The 22,851-nt window shown below is 28.4% G+C and overlaps 1 protein-coding gene and 5 non-coding genes across 9 annotated transcripts; 4 read left to right on the top strand and 2 right to left on the bottom strand.

The window, feature by feature from the left end:
• Positions 1-830: 830 nt before the first annotated feature.
• Trnan-guu (transfer RNA asparagine (anticodon GUU)) lies at positions 831-904 on the top strand. The gene has a single exon. It is a non-coding gene; the product is annotated as a tRNA-Asn (tRNA).
• Positions 905-1,771: 867 nt separating this feature from the next.
• Trnan-guu (transfer RNA asparagine (anticodon GUU)) lies at positions 1,772-1,845 on the top strand. Its single transcript has one exon. It is a non-coding gene; the product is annotated as a tRNA-Asn (tRNA).
• Positions 1,846-4,954: 3,109 nt separating this feature from the next.
• LOC126837350 (sulfhydryl oxidase 2) lies at positions 4,955-12,135 on the bottom strand. Of its 4 annotated transcripts, none has more exons than XM_050571240.1 (4): positions 12,042-12,135; positions 9,834-10,135; positions 9,478-9,760; positions 4,955-7,189 (listed from the first exon to the last, which is right to left on the bottom strand). In XM_050571240.1, exons 3-4 carry the CDS (start codon positions 9,719-9,721, stop codon positions 5,601-5,603), a joined length of 1,833 nt encoding a protein of 610 aa, XP_050427197.1. In that variant the 5' UTR covers positions 9,722-9,760; positions 9,834-10,135; positions 12,042-12,135; the 3' UTR covers positions 4,955-5,600. The 4 variants fall into 4 exon arrangements, with proteins under 4 accessions (XP_050427197.1, XP_050427195.1, XP_050427198.1 ...); XM_050571238.1 differs by lacking the exon at positions 12,042-12,135 and adding an exon at positions 10,605-10,764; XM_050571241.1 differs by lacking the exon at positions 12,042-12,135 and adding an exon at positions 10,605-10,764 and having other exon boundaries at positions 9,984-10,135.
• A 2,070-nt stretch (positions 12,136-14,205) lies between these two features.
• Trnan-guu (transfer RNA asparagine (anticodon GUU)) lies at positions 14,206-14,279 on the top strand. The gene has a single exon. It is a non-coding gene; the product is annotated as a tRNA-Asn (tRNA).
• Positions 14,280-16,358: 2,079 nt separating this feature from the next.
• Positions 16,359-16,432, bottom strand: Trnan-guu (transfer RNA asparagine (anticodon GUU)). Its single transcript has one exon. It is a non-coding gene; the product is annotated as a tRNA-Asn (tRNA).
• Positions 16,433-19,475: 3,043 nt separating this feature from the next.
• Positions 19,476-19,549, top strand: Trnan-guu (transfer RNA asparagine (anticodon GUU)). The gene has a single exon. It is a non-coding gene; the product is annotated as a tRNA-Asn (tRNA).
• Positions 19,550-22,851: the final 3,302 nt, after the last annotated feature.

The raw sequence follows: 22,851 nt of genomic DNA, 5'->3' as shown, positions 1-22,851 counted from the left end.
TTCACTTAATATCGGAACCGATTTACTTATGTATAATTTTCTTAAATAAAAAAAAACAACTATTTTAAGAGTAACAACAATAATATTTGTTATTAAATTTTATTTTAATAGTTTGTGTAAAAGTTAAGGGATTGAGGGAGTTTCTCGACTGCTTTTACAATGTTAGTAATGTTGCATTTGTATAATGTTTTAATTTACACTAAATATATATAAACAGCCAAAAAAGAAGTAGGCACAGAAATAAAAAAAATTACTTTCAGTCCTTCTGAAACAAATATTGAAATCATACTGATAGTCTTAATTTACTAAAAATACAGAAACCTCCATTAGTTTATAATGGTGATAATGCTTTATCCGTTTTAATATTTTCCGTTTATTTATCGTTTATAAATTTCCCTGTTGGCTTTATTTATGTAGCTATAAATGTAGATTTTTCAATATTATTAAACTTTTATTAATAACTTACTGAAATTAGTTTGTAGGTACTAAAAGTAAGTCTAGTATTTACTAAATTGAAACATTTTCATTATCGTTTTTCACACACAAATCACAATATTTTGTGTTTTTTTGGCGCAATATTATTATCAACATGGTCATCATCAGTCTCTTAATTGGAATTTTCTTACGCTTAAAGCTTTTAGGTATAGTCTATAGTACAGTTGGACAATGTAGTATAAATAAACGTTACGCAGTCGTTGTTATTAGGTACACGCAGTCGACGGATGGCAATTTACAATAGGTAAGCATAACGTGTATTTATAATAATTCATAAAATATAATATTATTATAATAAATATATCTACCTATATTAATTTATTTAATGTTCAACGGCCTCCGTGGCGCAATTGGCTAGCGCGTTCGGCTGTTAACCGAAAGGTTGGTGGTTCAAGCCCACCCGGGGGCGATTAATTTTTTAATGCTTAAAATTCATCAAATTTCAATATCATTTTATCCCGACATTAGTTTTTTACCAAACGGTTGTCGTTGTTTTTATTTTGTAGTCTCTTGTAGTCGAATAGATCCTAAAGACGCAACTGTAGGCTGTAACTAATTAGCATTCATAAGTTACCTAGTAAGAATGCATACTCAACGGCATGTTTACAAATTAGTCAATCCTTAGCTGTCAATAATTGTATTAATTACATAAAATTTCACCTGCTATACCTTGTGGCTAATTATTATCATGGTTTTATTTCATAACGATTTCAAACCTGACCTGTCGGAATGCGTTGTCATGGTTATCATATTCACCTGTTGGCTGTTATGCTAACAGTTCGCAATTGCTAATATTTATGTGACCCACTATTGGCTACAACTTATTTGAATGGGAACATTTAAATAGGTATCTATTCGAATTCCTAAGACTAATTTGTATTGCGTTACACCAAACAAATTTGGAACTGTTTCCACAATTTTGCGGAAAGTTATTGTTAAATAATAAAGTTTCTGAGACCTAAGTTAAGATGGGTTTTTTTTTTTTAGTTAAATAATGTATCATTGAAAAATTAATATTAATGAAAACACGTAATTGTTAAACAAATATTATTTCAACTTCGAACAGAAACTAAAACGCTTATAGCCTATAAATATAGTACAGATGGGCAATGTATTACCTATATAACATTATACGCAGTCATTGTTGTGACGTACACGCCGTCGACGGGTGGGAATTCACAATGGGTAAGCATAACGTGTATTTATAATAATTCATAAAATATAATATTATTATAACAAATGTATCTACCTATATTAATTTATTTAATGTTCAACGGCCTCCGTGGCGCAATTGGCTAGCGCGTTCGGCTGTTAACCGAAAGGTTGGTGGTTCAAGCCCACCCGGGGGCGATTAATTTTTTAATGCTCAAAATTCATCAAATATCAATATATTGTAAATTTGATTTTTTGTTGAATTTTATTTTTTAAATCAAACAATCAGGTTCTAATATAAGTTTTAATATGTATGGCCTAGATCCTTACCACAAATTGGGGTCTCTGGGCAGTTTTATTTTCTAGGTAAACTCAAAACCACGGAGTAGATACAAAATTAAATGGCCATTGAACCAAACAGTTCGAGGGATAAAAGGGTTGATGTAATGATGCATGACGACGTTGGGAGAAAGTAAGGACTATTTGAGCTGTCACGTTGCCAATGATTGCGAAGTGCCTGGGTACATTCGGTGGTAAGAAAAGGAGACAAAGGATAGAGATTGGTAGAGAAAGACATGTTTTGGTCTGGAACATAATAGACGAAGATGAACCGCCGGTAAAACCCAAGTGTGAGCCATCGAGAAATGAAGAGATTTAGTTTATATTTTTTGCTTAATTTAATGTTTTAATAAAACAATCCAGTTTTGATTTAAACTTAAATAAATTTGGCTCAGATCCACCATTTACGTTATTCCTGACAATCTCAAAACAGGAATGAGGGGCTATCTAAAAATTACCTAACCTATATTATAATTGATTAACCTAACCTAACCAATTTTAAATAGATACTTTTTAAGTTACTAGCATTTAATGGTGAGGTAGACCGCAGCGCTATTTACTTTCACATCTAAACTTTAAATTGCTAACAACTCAAAAAGTATTTATTCAAAACTAATTATTGAATAAGGATTTTATAGAGAACATAGTTGGTTTACATAGCTGTTATATCATTGGAAGAGTCACTGTTGCCTACATGCAATTTGGACAATGGCTGGTATATGAATACTAATATAATTTGTGTATGATCCGCACATTCGACATTAATTGTTAATTTTTTATTAACACAGTTTTACAATTTTGTGTATATACGTTTATAGATATATATATAAAAAAATATCATGACGTATATAAAGTAATATACGCAGTTATAGGTGCCTATATCTACAGTTTGTATAGCCTTTAATTTGCCATACACTAGTAGGTTCTCTAATGTCAATAATGCTATGCTATAAAAAATATCAAATATGTTTGCTGAAAGAAATTCAAATTTTATAAAATATCGTTAACTACCTACCTATACAAATTCATAAATTAGTAAATTAGTTTCAATGTAATATATTATAAACAGATTTTTGATCATTTTTTTTTTGGTATTTAGTAAATGGTATAATAGATTTATTTTATAGCGCGGTTGTCATACAAGTCATACTTACTCGAATTAAGCCATTACCTATATTATTATATACAAGGTCACATTCGTTATGAATGTTGCAAGTTGCAACAGATACTATTTTAAAAAAATATTAAAAACTGGCAAAATCAACTAATTATTTTAACTAAAATGCGCAGCTGAGAAGGAATTAGTTTTACATAATGTGTTTTTATTTTTTGTCTGAACCATTAAGCCGATGAATTTAAAAGCATCACTTTGGGGTCGATCGTCTATCTATGATTGCTTGTTGTTAATTGTTACTCATATATTATATTGTAATTAGAGATAAATTAAAAATATTTTCAAATACCGGTTGACTGTTGATTTACTCACACATAGCAACCTAGTAATTTGAAGCGGCTGCAGTGCAATTTTCCCCTTTTTTTGATTTTTTACTTAATACAAAACAATTTTAGTTAAAGATTTTTTTTTAAATAAACGGCAATCGTATACGCCACTAAAGTTTTACCTTTTGTCTAATTTTCAGACCTAAAGCTACACTTAAGAAATAAAAAAGTTTTCCCCGTTTTAGGGGAAAGGGTTTATGATATTGTCAACATATTTTATTGATAGAAGCTTATCTAAAGAATATTTCATATAATTTAGGAGCTAATTTGCCAATTTTTATAACGTAGATTATGTACAGGTATAGTTAAATTTATGTTGATCTTATCATATAATACTTATTCAATGAGCAAATATTTAAATGTTACTTCCTTTAAAAATTCAAGTCTACTAATTTTATTAGGTACCTATATTATTGAACTTGGTTTTTTGTTCTCTTAGTATATTTTCTTTTTCGGCAATGTGTATTTTGATTTTTATTACTTTATATTTCTTTACTTCTTACTGATTGAATTTCTTTGAGTGCATCAATAAAAGTATAAATATTTGTATGTTAGGGATAAAAATATAATCCATTTAGCTTCGCGTGAAACGACTTACGGCTATTTGTTATACCTACGGTTTGATGTTGCCTAAAGATTCAGCTCAAATATTATGTGTAAATACAGAATCTGATGTTATGCATGCTTTTAAGATATCCGTGAATAATTTGTTGTTGTCACTTGCAAGCAGTCTGGGTATAAAATCTTCAACGAAACAACGATTAACATCTTTTCGACTTAAAACCAAAAAATAATTTTAAAAAGTTACTTTCGACCGAATTTTGTTTTTTATAATCTTTAGATTAACAAAGACATTGTACGTGGGACACGACTTACCTCTTCCATTTTTAATTCTGCGACTCAGTTCACCGTTTTTGAAAAACCATAAATTAATTTGGAAATCAATTTACCAGCACCCAGTAATTATTGCACTTTTTAGCGCAGGGTTTTGATTGATCTGTTACTTAATATATATATTATTCAAATATTGTCAAAATTATTATGTTATTCGTTGTTTGTTTTAAATGATTTGTTATTTATTATTTATTAACACGACATTTGTTTATACATTTTTTTTTGTCGTACTATTTGATTTATTATTTCTTTTAATGTCTAAATAATAATAACATATCCAATGTTTAAACTATCCAAGAAAAACAAAAAAATTACAAATAGCTAGTCAAGATTATTTTTTGCGTTTTTAAACCAATCTAAATGTTTTCTTTTTTATCTATAATCAATATATATACTTATTTTATTTTATTTATCAAATTAAAAATAATGTTAAACACAAATAACAAATTATGAATATTAATATTAATATATTAGTATTTTATAATATAAAAAAATATTAAGATTGATTTTTGTTCAACCACATTTATAAATGAAACGTTTTTTTTATATTTGATAAATGCTACTCTCAATTTATATAATATATTTTTAAATTTAATTTTCATCGATCGGCTGCACTACCTTAGTAATATAATTTAAAATTTTGATTTTACGTAGACATAATAACACATTTTATTACAAGTGGGAGTTCATAATATAATAGTTGTTTACAAAAATACAATTTGTTTAAGCTTATCATCTAATAGTAACATTATTTATGTGTATACCTTGTTAAACCCTGACCAATTAACAAAACAAAAAAACAAATTTATAAAAAAACAAGAAATTTAAAAAAAACAATTGTAATTTACAAATTATGTAATAATATTTTAAAAAAAAACAATAATAATAATAATAAACGATATATAAAAATATTAATGTGCATTTTGTTCTATCATATTATACATTATATCAGGTTAAACAAAATGCAATTATGAAATTAAATAGGAGGATTAATCACAATTAATGCAACTAACGTAAAAATATTTTTTAAATTCCGCCAATAATATAATAATTGTATAAGGAAAAAAATTTAAAAAAAAAACAAAATCACATCCAAATTGGCTTAAATCATAACATAACGCGCTGTTAGGTACTAATCGATCTATTCAACACGTACTCATCATATCTAGTTAACATTAAAATATATATATATACAGGTTTCGTTAAAAAAAAAAATTATTTTATTTCAATGAGGTTTTACCCAACATGTAATATATATTGTACTTGTTTTTTTTACACTGTTTCTTCACCACCAATAAATAAAACAATATAATTAACACTGTACATGACAACACGTACGATATCATGCAGGTGTTAATGTCCAAATTCCAATTGTCTGTGTCAATCAGATTGAAATTTTTGTCGTCAACTACTTGGCGATTTACCCAAACGTGTTGTGGCTCTTTCTGAAATAAACCGTCATCTTCGCGTTGCTGATTGATTTTCAAGTACTTTTCCTTCAAGTAGTGTAACACTTCAGTTTCGTTCCACTGTTGGCCATTGTTGTCCAAACGACATTTCTTGCAGTGATTTTGCGATGGAAACTGTATTTTCGGAAACATCGGATCCTCGGTCACGTCGCCGGCAAGTCGTTGGTTCACCTGGTTGTGGGCTTTCCAAAGCCACAACACGGCGTCATCATATGTTGATACGTTACCCTGTGTGGTGGAAACCATTTGCAAAAAGTGTTCTGCACAGTCAGTGCAACCGAAAAAGTGTTTGACGTAGCCAGCAATACCTTTAAGGACATCCTTGCCGGAAAACTCAACCGCATTTTTGTTGGCCGCTTGCACTGTGAGCGTATGGAACATGGTCCAGAGGCCGCAAGGATATTTTCTGTAGATGGGTTGGCTTCCCCTGCACGCCAACCACGAGCGTGTCGTGACGTAAGGATTCAACTTTGATTCGTAGCTGTTGACAGTGTCGCCAAGGTCTGTCCCTTTCACTGTAGTTTTGTACATTATTTTCTCCCAGAGCATCGAAACGAACTTTTTACCTTTCGGCCCCGACGGGAAGAACTCTGTAAGGAGTTCTAAGTATTTCTTCAGAGCTGACAGAGCGTCTTTGGATATAACACTACGTGTAATAATTTCATGTTCCAACGAATAACTCAATGTAGCTTCCAAGTCCGACAAGTAAACCGCATCTACGTCTAGCTTTTTGTCTATGCTGGGTGCTGCCAACAAATCGTTGCGTCTAGTAGTCAAATCTTTATGATACATAGGAGTAATATCGACTGTAATCAAATTCTGATTGATGAATTGGACAAAATTTGTTTTGTTATCGCCGCTTGTCAAAAATATAAATTTGTCATTTTCCAATCGATAAAGACTGGGAAATTTTGTCGGATTCATTTGTCTTAACAAAGGTTCATTGGTGTTTAATGCATGCACAATTCTAACTTTTTTGGCTGGGCAATAATCAATAATTAATTCACGAGCCAAATAATTTTCCGGCGTATCCACTATCACAAATGTTATTTGATGCATTTCATTTTTCGACACAATCGAAGCTTCTTTGTACGGCTGAAGGTCACATAAATAAGTCAATCGTTCTGACTTTTGACTTTCCGCAAGATGCTTGACAAGTTCTTGTTTCAAATCACGCACCATCGACGGCCTATTGAATTCCGTTCCTAGGCTAGCGTACGGCGGATGTGGAGGAAAATAACGCACCGTCGGGTAGTACATGACTTCATAATCACGACATATCTGACTGTTGTCGGCATTCGAACAGTCTATCGCACCAATTTGAACATAGTTTTTCCAATCTATAACAATAAAAAAAATTACCAAGGGTCTGTGTTAAATTCCTGGCAAAGTTTACTCTAACAAAAAAAAAAAACATTAAAAATGTACTGAAACTTGTTTTTTTGTAAAAATGTGTAAAATGTGATTGGCAAACAATGGAAAGATTTTCATGCTATTTTATTCATTCATAAATATTAGTATAGTCCTTATTTTGGGTTTGGTCATATTCAATCAAGGCACTCCTAAATTATTTTTATCATCTTTACTTCTTAAGTTACTATCGTTTAAAATTAAAAACTGGAGGAAAATTGGAGTGTTATTTAGTATTATTTTTATTTGTGCGCATTAATCAACCGCACTTTCCCTCCTATCCTTAAATTTAAACTCTAATAACATTAAATGGAATGACTCAAAACAGATCATCGGCAATTTAAAATGTTCACTCAATTATTCTTAATTTAAAATTGAATTAAACGGATACGTTACTATTTAAGTTTCATATGTTACCATCACCCCCTAAATCTGACTTTTGAATGAAAGAAAAATACAACATTGTAAAATTATTATTGTTTGATAAAAATTAAAAAGATAAAAAGTTATATTTTTACAATTGTAATAAATCATCAAAAAATCAGTTAAACTTTTTTTTAAATCCTATATATAATGAGAGTTGAGACCCTATATGTAAATAGATAACGTAAACGACTTTTTATGAACTATAAAACTATATTGAGCAGGTAAACTACAAAATACAGTTGTTATGTTCCCTTCAATATATTATTGAAGGTATATAAATACTTGAAAGTAAAAGATTTCTATGTTCAGTTATCAGATTTAATTGTTATCAAAATCCGATAGGCATAAGAAAAAATGTAAATAATTAACATTCTATATGATTTTTGAGCGCCTCATGCTTATAAATCTTGTCTAATTGGTAATAAAAATAAATACTTGACGTTTTTTTTAGTTATAAAGCAAGATATAAATTTTTCCCAGAACTCTATTATAAAACAAGTTCAAAAGGTCAACATTTTATCTAAAAGAACTGATATTGTATTAAACAACTTTTAGATAACGAGTAATCTCAGTATCGACTTTTCAATATGAAAACACAAATACGAGTTTATTTTTAACATCTTAAACAACAACTGTATGAGATATAGATATTTTTAGAAAAACGGTGACTTTAATTACATAGTGCTTTTATTCATTTACACATAACTTACTAAATTATTAAATAATAAATTGAAAAAATAAGAGGTAAAAATGTTTAATGTAACATTTTCGTTTAAAATATTTTTTAAATATATTATATTTAACCTAATTTTATTTATTTCATTAAAAATAAAATTGTATTTACACAATGTATGGAACTAGTTTTTTTTCTCAAAATTATTATAAGTTTCTTTTATAAGCTAAGTTTGCTTGCAATCAAATTAATCCTATAATACGACAAATGGTCAATATATTATTGCTCAGTTTTTAAGTTGAGAAAACTGGAAAAAGTTCAATTAATATTTTTGAAAGTTCCTATCTTAGAAACAGTTTTGAAACAGGTTTTTATGAAATTGATTTTTCATTTTATAAAACTAATGACGATGAAAAGGTACTGTTTGTGCCGGGAGATGGTATGTCTCGACTAGTTTAGGACTGTTTATACAGAACATTAATGCTAAACGTAATAAATATAATAATGTATTATACAAGCAAAGCTTAGATTTAAGAAAAAACAATGTAGTTTCTAAGAAAACATTATCTTTTACTTAGATAAATTACTCGGTAAAATATTTCCATGACTAGACAAACATGACATCGATAATGCAGTTGTGTGGTTGATAACAGTTCTAAAGTGCACAATTAATTATTATTAGAAAAGGAGTAGGCATTTCATTATTTTATTGACAGCAATGTAATACAGAAATCACTGTATAGTATTATATCAATAATAGTTATTCTAGAACTGATTATCGACAATTATATTTTAGTTGGTTTTCTTTTTTTAGAAAAATCTAATTTCCCTTCTGGCAACTACAAGCTGTATGTAAATTACCATTTCGTTTAAGCTAATTATCAACTGGTGTTAAACTAAAAATGTTGTGTCATATCATATTATATACATACATATTTTTTTTTCACACACAAGCATAATGAAGAACAGATGCTTTTCAATTATTAATAATAAAAGTATGTAAACACATAAAATTTATTTTTAAAATGCCTGTTTGTGGTGCACACAAATTTCTATACCTAACGGTGAAAAAGAACCCTACGATATTCATACAAGTGTTATTCATCTAGTATAAATTACCTTTTATTTCGAGACCAAATTCTTTCCAGGTGCTAGCAAATCGAATGCAATGTCCACAATAAGCGTTGTAGAATTCTATCACATACGATATGTTGCCTTTCACTAAGGTATCGTTAAAATTATGGTTGTCCAGCACGACCAAATAGTCGCTTTCGTCATACAGTCCTATTGCAGCACCGTCTATTGGTCTTGTGACGAGCGCCAAGATCAACACGGCAAACGCAATTGTCTGTTGGAACAACATAATGTACTGGAGTTTGAACAGACGGCGGTTGATAATAATCTTAAAAATAAAACGTTAATACATTGTAGGTGTACAAATGAATTGGCGTGCTATGTGTAAAGTATATACTTACAAAAAATATATAATAATGTACCGTATCAAAAACTCACGGTCGGGTTGTCGGCCAGCCGCTTACAAACGGTAGGTACTTCGCTCTCCGGCACTGACCGAGGCCGTCAAATCCACGGCAATTTACTAACACAATATTAACGGTTTAATATACCTGATTCGAGTGATTGTTAATCAAGTAGTAATTTCTATTTTTCTTTTCTTTAATGGAACACAATCATTCTGGTCGATCTTTTGGCTACACTCTGCTCGTGTGACACTGCATGCGGTCGAATTCTGGTTGGAAATGTCGACGACAAAGTTATTCTAGTTATAAAACAATAATACTTTTAGTCACCGGCTTCGATTATTATTTAGTGTACAAAATTATTTAATTAATAGCGCCTTCTAATTTTTATTTTTTTTCCGTACTCAATTTATTTTGTTCATTAAACAACTGATAAGACAATTGTCTGATAAGAAACGAATGTCTTTCACTAAGAAATAAGAATATATATATTTTTTTTATTACATAAACCCGGCAGAAACGGAGCAGAACGAAACCGTTAATCGAAAAACGTAGGTATTAAATGTCACTTGCAATAATAATTGCAGTTCTGAAAAAAAAAATAACAAAAAAAAATGTCTCAACCGTAAAAAATTATAGGCAGTTTGAGTGAAAATAGAATGAATGTTATCGACTAGATATGGTTGTTATTTTTTTTTCCGATTTATCATTAGGTCGATAATAATTATAATATAAATATATTAATAAAAAAAAAAAAAAGGTAGATACCTATAATTGTTATATTATTATTATAAACGTTAGTCACCGTTTTCACTAGTAGCGGATTTTATAATAATTTATATTCTTCAACAATAATAAATAAATGAAAAATAATTCAAGCGGGTAACGCACATTTTTCGGTACTCGATGACTAAACGACTGTTGAATGTTGACGTATATAAAAATATAATATATTATAATATTATTTTGCGTCTCTCTCGGTTTCGAGAGGGGTTCAACGGTCAAAAGCGAAAAGAGGGGACTAGACCGTTATAGGTACTTACGTACATACTTACTAATATTAGATCATTTTTTTATAAAAATTGCTTTTATCTACAAAATAATAGGTACTCCGTTATTAAGCTATTCCAAAACACTAGATAGAAAAGAGATTAGATAGCGATTAGAGACTGGATAATTATATTATAATAAATAACCCTGACCACGAGTATTTTAATAGGTTGATAATATGATATCGCAAAATTATTCGCCAACAGTCATTTTTTTTTTTTTTTTATGACTGGACCCTCAAAATATGGATCAGAAATCCTACTTGTTAGGGTCAAAATTTAAAAAAGTTCACTCCTGTCCCTAAAAAATACCTTATAACGTACACTTCGTTTTTCGAACGCAATTTAGCGTTTTTTTAAAAAAACAGTCGAATTACTTATAAACTAATGAGGGATATTTTTAAAAATATATAGTAATAAGTATATATACATTGAAAACCCAGGCAATATTATTAATCCTCTTCACCAAAACAAGTGGACATTTTTTTTTTTAGTTAACTGAAAGACTGAAGGTAGATTTTTAAATATAAAGTGACTTTATGACTTACCTATACGATTTTTTTTGTCAAAAATCTGTAGTCAAAATTTTTAAGAAAAACAATATTTCAAACAAATTCTTTAAATAATATTACAATATTACCTGTTAAAATTCACTTTTGTGATTTTTGTTGATATAAAATAGTTATGTGAGGTAATTTTGTAGTTTATATTTAATGAAAATATTTTTGTTGGTTATGAGTTTTTTTTAATAGATTATTTTCAGTATAATATTTAAATGAATACATACGTTACTATTATTTATGCCTCATTTATTCTTGCCCTCGAAGCGTATAAGCATTTGATTTAAAAAAAAAAATCTCTAATTAAACTCTTTATATCGAGCAAAGCCATAAAAATGTTAATAAGACGATTATAAACACATTTATCATGCATTATAATATTATTATTACTGACTCAACCACTACAATAATTTGTCATTATACTATTTACTAATTATTAACACTTAAAATACAAGCACCTAATTAAAGCCAGTTAAATAATAATTGTTCTGGCGAAATCAAAACAATAATCAATTAAAAAGAGCTTAGGGGAAAGAGCTGTTGAATGTTATTTTTTTTTATCAGAGAAAGATTAATGTAACAATTTATATACTTACATCTGTATTTCGAGCAACATAAATTATGTTTAGAATACCTATATAATTTATCAACACACTAGTAAAGTCACTTTGTCAGTTTCAAATTCAAGTGGTAACTGGTATCACATAAGGTCTTTTGGCTTCGTTCGATTCTTTTGAAAGAGTTGAGTGGGAGAAGGCACAAGAAAATGCTATTGTTTAATAAACGTTTTTATAATTTATTTAACCAATCGTTTTTTTTGTTTGTGCATAATATAGGTCTTTATAATATAAAAGTAGGTATCATGGCCAATGGAGCAGATAAAATTCGACAAATGATTTTTTTGCTGAACAGGTATACTGATGAAATAGTGTTATTTTTCCTAATCTTTCATTTACCAGCTATTAAGTTCAAGCCTAATAATTAGCATGACCTATAAAAAAAATTATATATACATAGTGATTAGAAAAAAAAACATAAAACAGTATATGCATAGTGATTAAAACCACCGCCAGACTTTGCGGCCTACATTTTTTTTTCTGTATTTACTAAAAAAGTAGGTAAACAAAAAGCAATTCATTTCTTTATAATCTAACCAATTAATTAGTTAACTTAATTAATCGACTACTTAAGGATATAGTAAGATGATTATTTATACTTAAGATTAGTTAATTATTTAGTCTTATTTTATCTAGATCAATAATTCAATTGACGGTTCTTTCGTCGCCAAGAGGTCGAGTCTAAAAACGTTATTACTAGACAATTACACATCCAAGTTCCAAGTCTAAAATTGTTTTCTTTTGTTCTTTATTTGTTACACACAATCAATACATTATAGTATACAAAGTGATCAATTCAACCTGACACTTTCTTGGGAAAAAATTGTAATTCTTTAGTTTTTCTTTTTGAAAACATTTGTATTTATGTTTTTTTATTATATTATAAAATTACCTACTTAATATTTAACTTTTTTAGATTTTTTCCAGAGCAATATCAACTTTTGAAACTTAAATGGTAACGTATATAATTAAATAACTTGTTAAATTAAGAATAATTTGCTAAAACTTCTGACTGGTCGATAGGCAGTTTAGATAATTACGTTTCAACTTTAATAACTTTTAAAGTATATCTAAAACTGGTTATTAATCAGTCAAAATGATCAGCAAATTATTCTTAATTTCAAACGTTAACTAAATATATATGTACTAAATATATATATATATATGTTACCAATTAGGTTTTAAAAGTTGAAGAGTTCTGGAAAAAAATAAAAAAAAATAAATACTTGTATATTGTCTAATATTATGTAATAACATAAACAATAATGTCTCTTAAAAAAACTACAAAATTGCAATGTTTTAGAAGAAAAATGTCTCAAATTAAAAATAAAATCATACATTTTTTTTTTAAGTTTATTATTTGGTTTTGTCAATAATTTGTGAGATTTTATGTAGATTATTTGTGGTTATTTAATAATCGGTATTATATAGATAGTTTTTTTATATTGACGAAATATGTTCGGAGCGTCATAACTTGATTTAACGTTTTTGCCGGGTAAACACATTAAAAAAAAAAAAAAAACAATTTTATTATGAAGCTAAGAACAATTGTTGTAATATTGATTTAATAAAAAAAAAAAATTAAGAATTATAATTTTAAAAATAGTTAGCAAAAACTTTGATTTTAAAATTTTATCCACGTAAAATAGTAATGAAAGTTAAAAATGTTAACTCAAACATTGTAACCAATTGTTTTTGTCTGTTACTAAGACATTGTATGAATATAAACATTACACTTTTGTATTAATTAAATAAAAAAAAAATAGAACGCGCTGCTCGTATCAAGGTATAAACGCGGTGCACAACAATTATTTAGATAGGAAATATTACCATTAGAAGAATATAAAAAAAAAAAAGATTCGTCGCAAACGATGGCGGTACATTCGGAGGTAAAAAAAAAGGCGATAAAGGATAGAGATTGGTAGAGAAAGACATGCTTTGGTCTGGAACGTAATTAATAGACGAAGATGAACCGCCGGTAAAACCCAAGTGTAGTATTATAGTGTTATTACTGATTACATTACGCAATCGACAAATAGCAATTTACATTAGGTAGGTAAGCATAACGTGTGTTCATAATAATTTATAAAATATAATATTATAATAAATTCATCTACCTATATTAACTTAATTATGCTCAACGGCCTCCGTGGCGCAATTGGCTAGCGCGTTCGGCTGTTAACCGAAAGGTTGGTGGTTCAAGCCCACCCGGGGGCGTTTGTTTTTTGTTCAAAAAAGTCAAAATGCATTAAATAAATCTTGTTATTGTATTATATTTATTTGTCTAAATCAATTTTTTAATCAATCAATCCAATTATGCATTTAAATAATAATAAATGGGCCCAGATCCACCATTTAGGGTAGGTATCTTGGAAGCAGAACCTAAACCTGTACTTTTCCCAATTTAAAACTGAGTTATAGGTGTTGATATTTGTTAATTTACAACTTTTTACATATAACATTATACAACAGCTGTGCTATTGTTTATTATGGAACATAACTGTGTTGGAAAATTCAGTCAATATAGATTCTTTATTGGTTTTACGGATTTAAACTTTTTTACAGTACAAATTAAGAATTATAAAATATAGTATTGACCTGCTGCGGTAATTTTTATTTTAGCTGACTTCAGTATCGACTAAATTTTTTTAAGGTCTTCTTCGCCGAAAAATGTTTACAAAATTTGATGGAATTAATAACGATACAATCATTGGCGTACATGACAAAGGGACTTGAAGTTATATACAAATCCTGTTTTAACCTTCTATATATTTTGCATTTTGCATTTATAAAAACAATTTATAGTACTATTTTTGGTTTATATTGCTATTGGTCAAGATTATCTTACTTTATATTACTATAAAACACCAACAGATATATTGTATTTTTAAGAATAAAAATCCATATTTACTTTAGTGTTAATAAAAATATGTAGATAAACAACTTAAAAATGCGTCTCGAGGTTATCCTTATAAGTAATTAGGAATACTTGACCACCCGGCACTAACTGATGAGTCATTAAGATATTTAAATAGGGAAAATATATGTACGTCTATTTATCGTAGGCGATAGGCGTGTCCTTCAAATTGACTTCTACCTTAATTTGAATCATGTATATTATATCCTATCTATAATAATATTCATTGTTATAGCCAGATGCCCAGAATTAAAACAAGTGTATAATATTTGGTACCTATTTTTAGTTGTTGAACATTGTAAACATCTATAATATCTATTGAAACGAAATACTTCATATTTAAATCATTTACACACAATACATAGGTGTTAAAACGTTTAAGTGTATGTTAGTATTGGGTAGCAATTCAACTTCAAAATTGTATTACATAAAATGTCACCTTGGTCCACCAAGGCACAATATCGTTTTATCTAAAAAAGAAAGTGAGTAAAACTTTAATAACACAAAAATAAACAACTTACCGGAGCTAAGTGTCTAATAAAATATACGTATTCACATTTATAATTTTTGAGCCGTAGCCAATAATTTTATTAATAGTTACGATTTAATATAAATTAAATATTAGGAAACACTTGGTATTCATAGTTTTAATTTTTTAAATATTTATCATATTTTTTGGTATGTTTTATTATTATCTGCCGGCTTAAAATTTGTCTCCCTCTTGACAAAAAATTTATTTGTTTTAGTGTGTACAAGATTATCCACTCAACGACACATAGTACCTACAACTAGGTATTTTACCATTTAATATTTTTTACGATCAGGTCACTTCTAATTTATTTTGTTTTTTTTTTTTTGCGTAGAAATAAACAGTAGTTAATAGTAGGTGATTAAAAATGAGTTAGGTTCAATAACTACAAATTGCTATAACGACAGTCAACAAATAAATACAAAACCCAGAACAACGCATTCCGGAGTAAGACAGGTCATGATTGAAAACATTATGAAATAAATCTATAACAATTAGCCACAAATTATAGCAGGTGTAATGCGATAACGATTAGACAGATAATTATTACATATTGACTAATTTGTAAATATACCCTTAAATATAATATGTACATACTTAATAACGTGAGAATGGTAATTAGTTATGTTTAAGCGCATTTCTAGGATCTTTTCGCGGGCATAGAGAATAATAAGGACAGAATAATCTCTAATATTACAATTGTTTTTTATCAACACATTTAAAATAATATTTTAGTGATTGAAAAATATTTATAACCGATATGTTAGCGTGAAAGAAAAAAGTTGAGTATAAAATTTATTACAATTTTTAAAGTATTTAATTTAATTTATTTTTAGTATTAAAAATTAATCGCCCCCGGGTGGGCTTGAACCACCAACCTTTCGGTTAACAGCCGAACGCGCTAGCCAATTGCGCCACGGAGGCTATTGAACATTAAATAATTATTACAGGTAGATAAATTTATTATAATATCATATTTTATAAATTATTATGAATACACGTTCTGCTTACCTAATGTAAATTGCTATTTGTCGATTGTAATGTAATGAGTAATAACACTACAATACTACAATGTCCGTCTGTCTAAAGTATTACCTATTATAATAAGTTCTAGCTTAGATTCGGAGCTTAAAAATAAATTTGAGAAATGCCTAAGTCACAGAATCTACAAAATTTTACAGGACAAAGAAAAGACTTCTTCCGCCAACACGAGGAGGGCCAAAGCCCAAAGCGTTTTGAAAATACACGCAATTTCTTTTAGTACCATAAATCGATGCCGTCGAGTCTATAAATTTGACAAACAATGAGAAGCAAAGCCTTATGGTATGTTACCAATAATTTGCTACACGAAAACTTGAAAGTTAAAACCATAAAAAATACCGCTTCCATGTTTTACTTGAGATTCCATACCAAAATGCAAGATTATCTTAAAAGCATCATTGCTCAGCTTCATTCCAAAAAACTTCTGGACAACCCATCCAGGCGCTTGAACGGTGCGCTGGCCAAGATTGTCTAAGATATTATGTACTCAACGCTCAACTGAAATTACTCAGAATCTTAGTTTAAATATATCTTCGACGTTCAGGGTCAGCCCACCAAGGTCCTATTTTTTAACGCCTAATCTCTTTTATTTGTTTTTTATACATAAGATCAAATTTACTTATTAGTTATTATACATCAACGTAGCATGGACATTGTTCAATTCATAAACAATTATTATTTTTTTTTTTTAAAAAGCTTTTATAAAATATTATAATAGAAAAGTAATTTTAGATTGAACAATTCATGACAGTTTTTCGAACGCAGAAAATATAAGTTCATCCTATATTGACGAGACTAAATATTTAATTCAAATCATTATAATAATACAATTTGAATAATTATCGGTTAAATAACTATTATTGTAATGGCTCTACATTGAATAATTGAATTACATGTTTTGTCATTTAATCTAATGACGTCGCTAAAGCAACTGTAATTACAGTGCCTGGCAATTTAAATGTCAAAACATTATAAAATAATACTAGGACGCGTAATTCATAAATTATTATAATTGTTTGTGTCAGAAAAAAAACCACATGAAACAATAATATAATAATATATTGCTTGCATCCCAATTGTTAGTAGGTATTGCCGGAAACCGTTCCGTGACGGCGGTGATTCTAAAAATTGCATACACATACATCATTTTGTGTGCTAAATATATTTTTGGGGAGGGAGGAAACCTTGAGCTCAAAAGTTCTAAATACATATAATAGTGAATGAGAAATCTCAAAAGTTTAATAATAACACACTAGTACGTACTTTGGTATATTTTCTAACTTAAGACTTAAACGATTAATTACAAAAAAAAAAAAAATTGTATAAATTATATTATGTACAAGTATTCACGATGCCCTCACAATTTATGGTTATTAAACGTTTAAAAGTGTTGTTTTTTCTAATCTAAAATAATCAGCGATGATGACAATAAACAAAAACAATTAACAATAGTTTTATGTTTATCGGAAAGCTACACATTATACGAATTACATAAATGTAATTAGCTTGGCATTGTAGACAGTAATTAAAAATAAAATTTTAATAACGACAAGAAGGCATTTCTTATGTGTTTGACGTTTGTCCTTACGTAAACGCCTCGATAATCATTTTCTCTAAAAGTGGTCTTTCCACTATCTGTTGTTAATTGTACTACAAACCTAAAACCAGTGACGATTTTTTTTTGTTTAAAGCCTTATATAGTATCTTTCTGATTTGTAAACTTCCAACATGACACAAATAGGTCTATTGGTTAAAAAGTTATGATAGATCCAGATCTGGAAAAAAGTAGACCTGATAATAACCAAAACTGCTCGACTGGCGTTTTTCTAAAAAATATAACGATTGACGTGTATTCTTAGTAAAACCGGGTGTACAGCATAAGAATTGCACGAACAATTCTTAGTCATATAAAAACTTTACACGTACAATGTAAGTATACAGTTATATAATCTAATAAAAGTTGTTATTGAACATATTAAACATTTTTGCAAAAAAAAAAAAAATCTTAATTGATACCTAATTAGTAATTAGTCATACATTTTTTCTAGTAAGACACTTTAGTACTTAGCCATGGAATATTAATATTAAACATTTTCAAGAGTAAACAAGAGAAATATGTTAATTTATTGAGAATCCGGATTTATGAATTCTGATTTCTAAATTTTAGAGTTGTATTTTAGGTTCTGTTTTGACAATTATGCAAAAGGTTATATACCTATCCGTGTTTTTTTTATTGTTTTAAAATGTGTCATTTTGAATTATTAATAATGGAAATCACAAATTTTTAAATCAATACTTTCATTAGCTGATTTAGCCAAAATCGTTTTTTATTGTTTTCGTGTCTACAAGTGTAGACACACATTTTATGGAGAAACACCTGTTGTCACCGAGTTTTTTTCGTTCTAAACAGTGATTTGGATTTACCGTTTACAAGAGAAACGCTATTAATCCCGTCTTATGGTGTTTCTACAACAATAAAATTCCTTAAAGAAACACTCTCTGAGAAAGTGCAGCCAATTCAAATTCGAATTTTTTATACTAATGAAAAAAAATTAAAACATTTTCTATCATTTAAACTACTTCGATTTATGGTACCTACTAAAAGAAATTATGTGTTTTCAAATCGCTTAGGCCCTCCTCGTGTTGGCGGAAGAAGTCTTTTCTTTGTCCTGTAAAATTTTGTAGATTCTGTGACTTAGGCATTTCTCAAATTTATTTTTAAGCTCCGAATCTAAGCTAGAACTTATTATAATAGGTAATACTTTAGACAGACGGACATTGTAGTATTGTAGTGTTATTACTCATTACATTACAATCGACAAATAGCAATTTACATTAGGTAAGCAGAACGTGTATTCATAATAATTTATAAAATATGATATTATAATAAATTTATCTACCTGTAATAATTATTTAATGTTCAATAGCCTCCGTGGCGCAATTGGCTAGCGCGTTCGGCTGTTAACCGAAAGGTTGGTGGTTCAAGCCCACCCGGGGGCGATTAATTTTTAATACTAAAAATAAATTAAATTAAATACTTTAAAAATTGTAATAAATTTTATACTCAACTTTTTTCTTTCACGCTAACATATCGGTTATAAATATTTTTCAATCACTAAAATATTATTTTAAATGTGTTGATAAAAAACAATTGTAATATTAGAGATTATTCTGTCCTTATTATTCTCTATGCCCGCGAAAAGATCCTAGAAATGCGCTTAAACATAACTAATTACCATTCTCACGTTATTAAGTATGTACATATTATATTTAAGGGTATATTTACAAATAAGTCAATATGTAATAATTATCTGTCTAATCGTTATCGCATTACACCTGCTATAATTTGTGGCTAATTGTTATAGTTTTATTTCATAATGTTTTCAATCATGACCTGTCTTACTCCGGAATGTGTTGTTCTGGGTTTTGTATTTACTTGGTGACTGTCGTTATAGCAATTTGTAATTATTGAACCTAACTCATTTTTAATCACCTACTATTAACTACTGCTTTAATTTGAATGTTATACATATAAATATATAATATGAAATATATATGTCCCATTTCAACATTAAAATTGTATAAAGCAAAATGAAAATTTCCTAGTTGCCTGCATGTTGCAACTGGCAACACATATATTATTATGTATAACTTACATACATAGTAAAGTTAGCTCACACAATGAAAAATTTAACAATAAATTAGCATTTCAAAAACAGCTGTTGAACGAATAATAATACTGTTTTATGTAGATGGTTACTCGGTTTTGCATTATTTTAAATTTTACTTTGTACCTAAAGCCCTAAATAATTTGCCACATGTCGCCACAACAATTATTTAAAAACAACAATATTTAATGGAAGAACGTGTGTAACATAATATACCGAACAGCACAAAATACATAAATACATGCATGGGTACACAAAAAAAGTGTACGACGATTGTAAAATAATAATAATGCAATTTATTTAAAAACAAAATATGCAATGTTATTGACATACATTGATCTTTATGTATAGGTAGTAAATAACACAGTATTGGTCTGTTAAGATAGACTGAAAGTCGTATCAGGAGCTTAAGATGAGAAGAACCATCATAATAGGTTTATTAAACGTGGGCTGTTAGATTTAACGATGGGGGTCCTTTTAGCGTACTGCGTTGGCCTATAGGCTTCACATGAACTTAGAATAGCATTAGTTTTCCCCGTGGGTTTTCCTTAGAAATAACCTTTAGATCAAATTTTTTTTTTAAATAATAATTTAATATTTTTAAAGTTATCGTTTTCTATTAAAATAATGTCAATTTTATAGTTTTTTTTATTTTGGAGATCCTAGTTCATATTATTATTTAACAATGTTGGACAATATATTCATATTCTTAGCTTTTTTATTTTGTTCCAGAGCTCTATTAACTTTTAAAACTTAAACGATAACGTGAGTATATGTTTAGTAAAATTTTTAAATAAACAATAATTTGCTGAAAAATTTTAACTGGTCGACAGCCAGACATCAGCTTTGGATGGATAATTTTAAAGTTTAGAAACGAAAGAAGATCCAAAGCTCGACCAGACAACATTTTTAGTAAAATTATTCTCGGTTCAAAAAGTTAATTAAATATTTATGATTGAAGTTTGAAAAGTCGATAGATCCCTGGAAAATACTGAAAAAAGGTAAATAATTGGTAATTTTAAAATACTTTAAAATAGGAAATATAAATAGTTTTCAAAATAAAAGAAAAACTACAAAATTAGCCATCATATTTCCCAATAAAGGCTATTATAAAAAGAAAAAAAAATTACAAAATTAAAATGATTTTTCGAGAATATGAGTGTCTTAGTTAAATTGATCACCCTGTATGAAGACAAACGACATATCAACCGTTATTCTGATATTCGAACTTCAAGTCTTAAAACTACCCTTAAGAAATCAAAATGCAACCCTTCAGTTTAAACCTCTTCTGGGTGAAGAAATTACATTTTTTAGTTTTTGGATTCTAGTTTCGAACTAATTCAGCTATTAAATATATATATAGCGTTTTATACCTACATTTTTAATTGAAAAATGAGTTGGTACATTTTTCGGATGTTTTCTAAATAATTAAGAGGAAGGCGTTAACTTTTAGACTTATACATAGGGTGATCAATTTAACGTGAGACACACGTTTTCTTTGATACTAATTGCAATTTTGTAGTTTTTCTTTTTGAAAACATCATAAATAATGTTATTTTACATTATTATAAAATTACTAAATAATAATTTTTTTTAAAGCATTTTCCAGAGCATAGTATATATAAACTAAGCACAGTAAAATATTTATTATTCTAAGTTCTAACATTTTTTTTTTTTGATAGTTTTATTTTCGTTAAGGCAATTTGCTATGTAGGTAGTATAAAAATAAAACACAAATTGTATCACATGGTTGATGAATGGTTTCACCTTTTACCAAAAATTATTCGGTTTCAAAAACATTATCAAACCTACTTTGTCCAAGTTTTTTTCTGTAACACTAAAATACCATAATGAGTTCATTATAGCCAGTCCATTATCGAATTTAACCCTTTCCCTCCAATTATTATAGTTACCTACCCACATTAAGTTAGTACTTAATTACCTACTATTTGAGGCATCTAGTTTCAAAACCAGCTCCAAGACATTTTGACGTGTTTGTTTTTTAAGTGACCACAATGTATTATATGTTATGTGAAACTGTTGTTGAATATCAAATAAAGAAAATAACTAATTCAAACTGTTTGTTTGAAAATCTTGGTTGGTTCTATCTAAAGAAATTATTTGTTGTTTTGTGAAAGTTTTCAAAAATTGTACAGCTGGTTTTGAAACTAGGCGACTCATTTATACTTTGACACATGCATTTTATTGTACAGCATTATATAAAGAGCAATTATGATTTATGGTCAGTTGGATTTTTAGCTGTCGTCGGTTCATTTAGGTCTGATAATAATTCTTAAGAGGGCGTCGCACCGGTGATTTTCAGTGGTAAAAACATGTTTACGCCAACTGAAAATAACTCGTTTAATTTTGGTTTTAGAGTAAAAGCACCCATTATAAAATTAAAAGAGAACAATATTTTGGAGGGCAAACGGTGTTTAAAAAAAAAAAAAATTCATTTTTTAAAAAGTAGTCATTTAAAAATGTTAAAATAGTCGTTATTTCTAAACTATGTATTGAGCGTTATACTTGGAATAATGAAAAAAACGCTCCGTCTTGCCCTCCAGAATATTGTTCTCTTTTAATTGTATAATGGGTGCTTTTACTCTAAAACCAAAATTAAGAGAGTTATTTTCG

The sequence above is a fragment of the Adelges cooleyi genome, unplaced genomic scaffold, assembly GCF_023614345.1.
Source record: "Adelges cooleyi isolate 19-005CV unplaced genomic scaffold, UGA_ACOO_1.1 ACOO_flye_CR_arks_rails_tigmint_CR_PRNA_248, whole genome shotgun sequence".
NCBI classification, from domain to species: Eukaryota; Metazoa; Arthropoda; class Insecta; order Hemiptera; family Adelgidae; genus Adelges; species Adelges cooleyi.
The sequence above is the reverse complement of the archived record's forward strand: the minus strand, read 5'-3'. Positions and strand labels throughout refer to the sequence as shown.